The sequence below is a fragment of the Diadema setosum genome, chromosome 10, assembly GCF_964275005.1.
Source record: "Diadema setosum chromosome 10, eeDiaSeto1, whole genome shotgun sequence".
Lineage (NCBI taxonomy): Eukaryota > Metazoa > Echinodermata > Echinoidea > Diadematoida > Diadematidae > Diadema > Diadema setosum.
The window spans coordinates 1,984,330-1,995,431 of NC_092694.1; the positions used below are offsets into that span (position 1 = coordinate 1,984,330).

Below are 11,102 nucleotides of genomic sequence, written 5' to 3' on the forward strand. Positions count from 1 at the left end.
TAAGAATCAATGACAGAAGGTTTGATATCAGCCCCAAGGTGCCTTGGTTTCTATGCTCAGTATGTACCTCAATGGCAGTCTTCACTCTCTCCTTTCGTTCTTTAAAACAACAACAACAACAGTCTTCAAATCATGAAATAATGTCAGAAGTTTGGTCATAATCTCAATGTATTAATTTATGTCAGCTTGAACACAAATTTCACTCAAACCTTCACTCTTTCAAATAGTAAATTTATGTGCACTTTATGCTGTGTACACATACTTCAATATACAGAGGACATACACAACACAACATACTAATCTACAACATAAGAACACTGATTTGTAGCAAATTAATGCAGCATACTCTGTAAAATACTGTAAAATAAAAAATATTCATGGCATAAAACTTTCGCGAATTGGAGCCAACAGCTTTTTCGTGGCATAAAACTTTTACGAACTATCATGGGCATTCAATGCATTGTGTAGAAAAAAAAAGGTAGATTTCGCCTAAATTTTATTAAATTGGAAATTGTTACTCCTAGCAAAATTTTGCGAAAGTTTCAAACATGGAAAAATTTCTGGTTTAAAGCAATACATTCCTGTGGTGGCTGTTTATTTGACATACTTACATGTATACTACTGTTGATAGCATTCAAAATTTATATCATTTCAGGGGCCTTGTTTTTCATCAGTGCTGTGATAAGATCTGTAAAGCGGACTCCACTATAAAAAAAAAATATTTGTATGTCAACAGAGTGAGTCTGGTTTTTGGAAGGCATTGTGCTTGCTCAGCCCCTTGCATTGGGCAAGAATTATATTGTAATATATCTTGTAATAATGATAACAACGACAACAACAACAACAATAATAACAATAATAATAATAATAATAATAAAAGATGTAGTAGAACTCACATTTTCAATAACAACAAAATAATGAATATAAAAATTCTAATCCTCAAGCAGGTACAGAACACCACTAAGGTAACCATTTCACCTGTAACAAGTAAGCCAGCATTTACATAAACTTGATTAAAAAACAAGGATACCATCAACATCAAGCACAATTTCTGAAACCAAATGTAGAGGTAAAGGGTTCATTTTGGTGTTTGGATTATTTTTTTTTCTTGGTTGCTATTTTTTCACTGAGTTTTGTGGTAGTTGCATAGCAACAATTACATAGCAACTTCCAACCAAAATCCTGACTGTGAGAAATACCTGTTTTGTTTTGATTTTCTGGTCTATGTAAACAGCTCTATTCATGGTTTTGACGGCAATGAGGACAAAAATCTCAACATCACAGCTACAGCTCATTCAAAACTAGTTGAAATTTTTCTTTCCAATAAAAAAAAGAAAAGTCCATTTCATGCAATAATCAAAAGTTGTAGATTTCAAAGTTGCAAATTTCAATGAGTAATTGTATTAGCTATTTGAGTTTTCAGGACTGATGGTCAACACTTAAGCCATGATTGTTCCTAAAATAAATATATGGCACTGAAAGGTGTCTGCAGATGCCATAGATCAAGTACTTGTCACAAGTTATTTTACAGTAGGTGATGCTAATTTTGCCAACTTGAAATCTCTTTGGTAGATTTCAGTATCAGTTTTTGTTTAGTTATTTTCTTAAAAAGAGATTAACATTTCAGATTGGCTACTTATTGCCAATTACCTGCAACTGTTGACTGATATTATGTAACAGCTGTTGGGCAAAGACCTTACATGGCTCAAATAACACTGTGATGCCTTCAAACAGTCATGACCAGTTGTAATAGCAAATGATTTATGTTTTCCAATATCAATAACAAAGATGTTGCAATGTTGTAAAGATGGATGCAGGGAGAGGTAACCTTTTAACAGGACCGTTAAAACACTGGGTGCATTTATCAACTCACTTCTGGTGCAGAATTAAGGTTTTAAAACAACTTTCAAGAAGTTTTTGGCATCTGATAAACACAAAGCTGTTTTGATTATGGGGTTAGAAACAAATTTCTGAAACGACTGAGCCAGAAATACATATCTGAAGAGTTGCTATATGCAGCAAAGTCGTTTTGAACTTATGCATTTATAGCTTCACCTGCCAAACTTTGCATGTCTGCCCCTCAGGTCATGCTGTGCAATGGAACTGTGCAGCAATTGACTCATGACAGAGTTGATAAATCCAACAACTGGAGAAACTCATTTCAAGAGGCATTTGCAAATGTGATTTGATAGTGGGTATTGAAATGTCTTTCAAACATGACAACGTTTATAAATGCGGCCACTGCGATTTTTTTTTCTTTCTTTTTTTTTTCAAAAGTTCAAATTCAAATTCCAAATTCTTTCTTAACAACCAGTCAGGCAGTTGCAGCCTAGACCATTGCCATCCTGATCAAGATTTTCTTCCCTCCCTGGGTTTAAAGGGGGAGCCAGACTCAGGTCACTGAATGTCTGTAACACCTCCCCCTGGTCATGACTCATTCATTTTATAATTTCTTTTTCAATCCTCACTCCTGAATCTAGGTGCACGGTTTCATGGTCCATTATCAACACACAAATCACCTGCTGCATTTTACACAGGACTACATTCTCCCATCCCCTTGTTTACGGAATGCAGATAACCCGTACACAGAGAAGTTTGTTGGACAGTAAGAATTCAGAGCTCAGTCCTTCATTGTACGAAACCAGTTGGTTATTTTTTTTTCCATTGTTCTCTTTGTTGCTGTTCATTTTTTGGTGGGTGGACAGCCACACTTTCTTTATCAAGTATTTCGCTTTGATAGTTTTTGAAGAAAATTGAATAAACATTTTGTACGTATACCTCCACTCAGGAAGACCGAAATATACTGGATCACAAGCAAGTACTGAATATTGAAGTTAAACACATTATCTGGGATCATCAATGGGGAATGAGATGAAGGGTAGTAAAGCCCCTCCCCCCAAACACACACACACACACACACACACACACACACACACACACATATAATTGTATTTTTTTGTCAGAAACTGACCAAACCTTGTTGAGTGTTGCAGTGTATGCCCATATGGTCTCTTCATTTTTTTTTTTTTACCATTTTCACATTACAACCAAATAAAAGACATTTAGGCCCTACACTAACTAAACTAAAGAAGTGTGATTATTGAAGTTCAAATTATAAGGGGGTGATTTTTTTTTTTTTTTTTAATCCAGCAGCATGTCAATAAATGAAAAAAAAAAGTGTGGTTGAATTTTAGTCCAATTTGTTATTCATGCAGTCATGTTTGCCGCACACATTCATACATGCGATTGTATAAGAAAGAAACAAAATAAAGGAATGACATCAATCATGTAGCAAACTGATATTCAATTACTGAATGAATAGATGTTGGTAGTGTTTGTGTTGAGATGCAATGACAGATGGGAAGATCAGATGAAGTTTTGCCTGTCAGCTGCTGTCTGCTTTCTGAGACATCAATGAACCATGGGAGCTTTTAATTGGAAGTTATTTGAAGATTTTTGATGTTCAGCAGCTAACTACTCTAACTTGGAATTTAGTAGTAGAGTCTCTTTTGGTGAGCTTCAAATGCAGGCATGCCACATGGCAAAAGGATGTCGTCAGTACTTTTCTTCCTAAATCGTGGTTCATGTTTTATGTTCCAAAATCACGTTCAGGGTCACATGCTGTTTAGACGCTTATAATAGTTTCCATGCAGACTGCCAACTGAATATGACATTCAATTATTGGGTAGCATGGCACAAACTCTTAAAGGCCCAAAGTTCTAACTAAGCAGCTCCCAACATAAATCCCAATATATGGGCACACAAAGACCAAGGTCAAACAAAGCCCTGCCTCCTCAAGTTTCTTTTGGAGGTCCAGCCATACAAATGACACACAACACTCAGAATCAAACAAAGTTCTATTGTGAATGTGATTATAGAAACATGCAAAAGTGCAATTCAAATACTGTATACACTGTTATTTTTGTGTACAGATATTTTCACACATGAAGAGGCCATAGACATTTTCACGAGATGTTGTTTTCGGAAGCTTGATGCCAATATAAATGCAAATGCACTATTACCCAAGTCAATCGAGGAATTTTCATTTGTTGTCTAATTCGCGATTTAACTGTGATTCACGGAATTCGCGAAAATTAAACCCTTGCAAAAACAAAAGCTTATTCAGCAGTTTATCGGATGAAAAAAAAAAAAGAGAGAAAATTTGTGCCTTTGTGGATACAGTAGTCTCAGCCATGCATGTCATCCAAGGTTTACACTTTAAAGGGATGGTATAGTTTTGGTTGAGATGGGGATTCAGATGGAAACTTTTGGCTAGATTAGAAACCATTTTTTGAAATATTAAAGGGCAAACAATTCTAAGAGGAATTTAAAGCCTATTTGATGAAAATTGGTTATGAAATGGCTGAGATATCCAAACCCAAAATAAAACAAAGTTGTCCTAATGAAAGGTGGGTCATACCATTATTCATTTTGACCCCTTTGTTTTTGGATATTTCAGCCATTTCAAAAACAATTCGCATCAAATGAATTTCAATTCCTCTTAGAATTGTACGTTTCATTTCAAAAGAGGTTTCTCATGAATCTACAACTGTATGTGCTACAGGTTATGAAAGACAATGAATTTGTAAATTCCATTTATTTTATAAAAGTATAATTAGGAGAAATATGTCATAGCAAAATATTTATATCTAAATTGTAAACTACTATGAGCCTTCTTTAAACAAGTTTCTCACTACAGAAGATCCAGTGCAGACTGAAATATGTTGCTTGTGATGTTGCTAAGATAACACAATGTATTCACAGGTCACCGAGAAGTGACCATTTCTACACCCTAAAAATAATCAATTGATTCTATGTGCAGTATCCAAGCTTTCATATATCTCAACAAAAGAAGAGCTTTCCTGAGCATGAGTGGCTGGGAATAATCGAGAGGTAAAGCCAAATCTCACTCCGTCTGCCTCTACCTCCTTTGTGTTCTCTCAGCCTGGTAGAACTTCCTGTCAGTCTACCGTTCTCAGAGCCAGCCATTCAGGGCTAAACCTCACCACAATATGACCCATTATACTGTCACAGTCTGAGGTAGTCTGGTCTCCCAGACTAACAAACAAGTTTTTAAAGACAAGTTTCCTCCTACACGTGTACCCTTACCATTATTTTGATTGTTTCTCATGTGTGGGCAACAACCCAATCAGAAAAACAAGCAACCACAAGATTGAGAAAACAAAGATTTAGTGATAAATCAGTATATTGTTGAGAGTGATTAATATGGACCTAATAGAGATGATTATGAACAATCATCATCCGAATGTCAGTAAATTAGTAGTAATAACCTCTCATATTCAGTATTTAAATACCTGTCATAATCATGCAACTGAGAATTGTTCTCCATTCACATAACAAATACAGCAGGACTTCCTGAAGAGAATTCAACTTTCTCAGTTACTGATGATATGTAATTAATAATGCTAGTACCTGGAGCACTAGTAACGGCATTTTAATGACATATGTTTCTGTCCTGAAAGAGTAGAATGTAACAATTTCTTGTCAAATGAAACAGGAGTTATTATGATGTAATCAATGAAGTTTTTCCATGTCATTCTATTGTGTATTGTGATCACACTGTTTAATATTTAATAGATTTTCCTCTAATACTCCATTTTAAGCTTTTTCTTCTATTACATGGCTCTTTGGAAGAATTTTCTTCGGATGTATCATTTCCCAAAGAATAGTCATGGCAGATAATATTGAACCCTAGATGCAAAGTTACCATAGAATACACTATATTTTGATAGCTAAATACTGTATCTATCCAAGGTATAATACCTAATTCTTCCCTTCTAGACAAGTTGAGAGATTATAATATTTCTGTGTTCCTTGCTGCTTATCACAATTGGAAGTATTTTCAGCTTCTGATTCTTGCATTATATGACACTACATTGTACATGCCCATTCACTGTGCAGTGTGCATTCATTCTGAACAGGATATAATTGTACCTCCACAATATGCAACGAAATCACAATATATAAATGGTTGATTTGGCATCAATTGTTCTCATAAAAGTGTGATACGTCTGCAAATAGATAGAGCATAGTAGAGTCATCTTTCAGTTTGAGTGCAAGGCTCATAGATACTTGTTAGTAGTTAAAGCTATTATATGATTTATTCTAATAACAATCTCATGGTTGAAATTAGATGATATTTGCATGACAATTTTACAGTTATTCATAGTTTCTATTAAAAGCTGAAAAACCTTGGAATTAAGAACATTCAAATACAACAGGGTAATAAAACTGGGGGTTTTGTGATTTCATGATCATGAATCTTAAAAGACAACAGCTATTTATTTTGTACATTTTCAGACGTGAGTATTACCATGTTGGGTGAGTATGCCGTATCTGTAATGAGGTCAAAGGTGAAAAGATATCAAGGGATCATCATCTCTGGCTGTTTCTTCATGAACCTATCACTATCAGTCCCTTTAAATTACAATGATTGGACTCCACTGGGAGGAAGCTGATGAAGTCAGAGGAAAGCTAAGATGGTTGACAAATTAGAGTTCATCCCCAAAGAGCCCCAGTGCAGGGAATTGTGTCAGTGGCACACATAAAGATGACTTCATGCATGCACACACTGCTGTAGCATTCTACCAGACTATCCTGGAACTCAATAGACCCTTTGTTTGCCATTGTAGCACTATTTGGCATACCCCACTCAAACGTGGAGAGTTCAAGGAGCAGGCATATTCCAAAATTCCTCCTTTGGGCTTTTTTATTATTGTTTATGTTGGTGAAATACTATCGCAAGTGTAGAGACTTTTGCTCATGCACATTAATTGTATCTGTTTCTATTTCATGCCAGGTATCTGGTAATATGTGATGCCACATGTGCTCTACATCAACTGAGTTTGTGTGCTAGCATTGTACTTTATGAATGCATCGCTCATTTTAACATCAATGTTGACGACACTCAACTTGACATTTTTGTTGTCTTCACAGGCTCGGCAAAAACAAATGAGGAGCTCTTTGCAGGTGATTTCAAAGTTATTTTACCAAAACATCAAGAACATCAGTATGTGAGGTTTCAAACCTAAAAAACTAGAAAGGATTTGTTTCTAATGAAGTGTTCAGTCACATCAAATGACTCCATCTTGAAAATCACTATCTGCTGTGGTGCATAATGTCACAAATGCCACGTCCTGTCAATCATACATGAAATGCATGATATACTCCATGCCACTCACCTGAAGTGAAGTACCTAGTCCTCAAACATGCTTTGAGGTCAAACAGTTCAGATTACAAATATGCACCAAGAACTGTGAAGAACTTGGTTCTAAAGGCAGTGTTCACCACCACACAGATGAGGCAAAACATGATTCTAGAAGTTTGTTTGGAAAAATTGTGATTGAAATGTGCTATAAGATTTTGATATCAAAACACCATAAAGCATGTGTGGGAATTTTCGCGTGTTTCGCGCAACCAGAAGCTAGCGTGAAATTAAAAGCACACAAATATTTCTGCACGCCATATGTTCCAGTAGTTAATGTCCAGATTCCGCGGAATTAAAAACATGCGAAATTCATCTTACCAGACCGAGCACCAAAAATTACTCGCTTAAAAATACCCACTTTTACAGTATAGCATCGTTACTAAAACTCTTTGAGCAGGTTGACCTGTACAGCTGGTATTCCTTTGTCCCAAAACAGTGTCCCTGCATTCCTAAAACAAACCACACTAGGCTTACTTATCAAGTATGTCTGTTATAAAACAAATAGTAGACCCTGCCCTATATTGGCTTTCATGGAACTTTGTCACTGAGCTTTTCTGTGTAAACATGACATATTCTCAAACCATTTAATTCAAAGCAGTGCATAATTTACTATTCATGCACATTTGGGGGAAAAACCAACACAATTAAAATTTCAAGTTCACTGGTTTGTTCAAAGTACAATGAGCTCAGGTATTCAATGTGCACACAATGATGGCTCCTGGTGGTCTTCAAATAGTCCTGAAGAAAGTGAGCTGTCTTTGGACAGCACTTTTTTTTTTCTTTTTTTTTGTTTGTTATTTGACCAAGTCTCTCACAAAGAAAGACAGAGCCACATGAGTTGGATTCACACATACGCGAATTAGCGGGATACAAATCTCAAGATTTGCATCGAAATTGAAATCTCGGGATTTCTGTCCATGTGTACACAAAAATCCCACCTATTATCATGATCAGCATTGCGATGCAAAAATGTATGGTTTTTAAAGTACGGGTACGTGTAAATCTAGGACCATGTACAAATAGGTATGCCTTACATGTAACATGTAACAATGCTGCAAAGTGACATTTGATTGACATTTAAAGATCCTTGAACTATGAGAGCAAGAGATTATTAAAACAGAAGGATAGTCAATCTTGAACTACTTTGGAGATACTTAGTACAAGTAGGTAATGCAGAAATATTGACAGAACCATGGACAGCACATGTAGATTATGATGCCCCCCCCCCCCAACACTGAGAGAGCTCTGTGTGTGGTGTCACAATGTATAGTTTGCAAAGCTGAGAACAAGGTCTTAATTTGAAGACTATATGAGTAGGTTCAGTGAGTGGTATCAGTGAAACAGACTGGCTGCAATCGAAAGAGGATTGCAATACCATTCAGAGCCATTTTAATATCTTTTTAATGAGTGACCTGAATTTAACCTCATGCATGATATTTCAAGCATCTTGGTGTTTCAATGAAGTAAGCTTCAGTACTGGAAATTGTTGCTGATGGCAAAACAAATTATGGCTTCTGTAGTACGAGGGTATGATGGTAGAATACTGTTGGAGAAAAAAAAATCGCTCCAAGTCCAGAACTTTGCCAGGGTTTTAATGCAGAAGAGAAAAGACATCATCCACACTTCATTCTCTCACAGGTCTGTCCAATCAATTGATTTTTGTTTCCTTTCAATTTTAGTTAGTTTCCTCTTTCTCTGCTAATGTCACAATAAAAAAAAATTAAAAAAATTACATATTAGTAGACTGAAACATCACAGAGGTGTGCCATCATTCTTCGTATTACTGGTACCAAGTTTGTATCGTCAGCACAGAATGTCAGGGTATACTCAATTGATGAGACGAGTGTGAATGTCGAAGATTACAATACGAACATTTGGCTTTATTGATACTGTATACGCCATATATTTCGCGAGTCTAAATTTTTGCGAATCGGGAATTCCTGATGATTTCGCGAGTGGTTAAATTCGCGATAGTGGAGTCCTGTACTGAAGGGAGAAGTGTACACACGTACGTCACATTCACATCGGGATCAGAGTCAATATTTTCCCGTGTCTTTAATTTCGCGAATAGCACCTGACTCGCGAAATTCGCGAAAATAAAAACCTCGCGAAATATTCGGCGTATACAGTAATTATCCCTCATTAGTCGTGTGTGCTGAGCGCCATGCTAACACCGAACTCAGTGCACGTAGTCACTTTGCTGATGCGGCAAGACATTCTTTATCCAAAGCAATGCGCATGCGATCTGTAAGAATGTGTGTATGAATGTGTACAATGTATTTTACAATTAATAGTCTATACCACAACACTCTACGATGCCCTACTCTTGGAGAATAGCTTTAATGCAGGCAAACGTACATACATAAATTGGTATTAGTGGTAGGGTACAATGTATGATAGTGGGAGAACATTTTAAAAGGAAGTCTTGTCAATAAGGAGGACACTCTTTGTGCGTCTCACTGCTAACTGCATCACATGGATAATGTGAGTGTGATTACTGTATTATTGAAACCCACTGAATCCATGTACCTTGGTGGTTCCTGTATAAAGTCTATGGGGCTGCAGTATGACGTACTGTAACCTGGGTCACCTGGCCCACGAGGGGATATGTATGTAGGCCCTAGTCAGTGAAATCACATGACCAAGGTCATCATGTGACCAGGAAAGCACCACAATAGGCACAAAGGCGGGAAGTCACGCAAACCACATGTAATTTCAAGTGACAGACACCCTTCTGACCATCCTTATATCCAACCACACTGCACACTGTGAGCTCCTGACTTCACACACAATCCGATCACAACATGACAGTTCATTAAAATACTTGATGTACCCTTTATAAAGTAGAACCCACCTCCTGTACTCAGACTTTCAAAATCAGAAATGAAAATATGGGTGAAAAGTTATCTTTGAATGCATACTGTGTAGTGTATGGCAATGATTTTTATTGAAGGGCCTGCAAAATGGACTGTACACTATTCACTATTTCACTGCTGTGCAATTGATTTATAAAAGAAATCACATCCAGTCAGTGTCTTCATTCACTTCACCCATCCCATACACAGTGGTAGGGTGCACATTATGTTAAAGAGTTAGACTATGTTTAAAAAAAAAAAAAAAATGGCAGTAGTGTCTGACCGTGACAGAATTTTGGACATGCTTGGGTAGATCCTAATCAACATGATCAATACCTTGCAAGATCCACTTTACAAAGAAATTGTTTAATCCTTAAATGAGATCATCTCACAGAATGACTAATTAGCTTACTAATGCAGTTCCTTGGAGTTTCAGTTTAGTAAATCCAATACAACACTGCATCTATTCTTGGCTACTTGACATAATGCTTGATGATAGTAGATCATCAAAGCAGTCGATGACATGAGTGATAATTCAACTTACAGGATCTGGGTGTTAGAAGGCACACTCGTCGGAATTCGCCGCATGTCGAGGTGCATACACCGGACAGTAGTGCGGAAGCACAGGCATCGGCTGGGGCAGGTAGCTGACACCAGCAGCGGTAGTGCAGCCGCCAGCACACCGAGTAGCACGATAGAGCTGACAAATTTAGAATCCATCATGGTCCAGGCCAGGAACACCAGCAACGACCAGTGTCAGGGATACAGATCACAGTAACGCTTTAAGACAGCTTGAGAGATGGAACACTAAAACTCAATCAGTTCATCAAAAGATGAGGTTCTAGGAGTGGGCACTGTGTACACCACCAGCCTGGCTCACTGGCGCGGCGCGAGTACATCCACGACTTCGCGGCCAGCAGTCCGGTCTGTGCTATAATGCTGCAGAGAGATACCGGTAAACACAGTGACAGCTGTACAGTTGAAGTTTGGAAACTTTTCTTTCAGCGAGCCGCTCTCTC

The 11,102-nt window shown here is 37.2% G+C and overlaps 1 protein-coding gene across 2 annotated transcripts in view; it reads right to left on the reverse strand.

Moving 5' to 3' along the window:
• LOC140233630 (peroxidasin homolog) overlaps positions 1-10,803 on the reverse strand; it is a 103,123-nt gene extending 92,320 nt beyond the window's left edge. Inside the window, exon 1 of one of the 2 annotated variants that reach the window (XM_072313728.1) lies at positions 10,628-10,803. In XM_072313728.1, coding sequence (XP_072169829.1) covers positions 10,628-10,803 — 176 coding nt within the window. The remainder of the gene's footprint in view (positions 1-10,627) is intronic. The other variant, XM_072313729.1, reaches the window with a different exon arrangement.
• Positions 10,804-11,102: the final 299 nt, after the last annotated feature.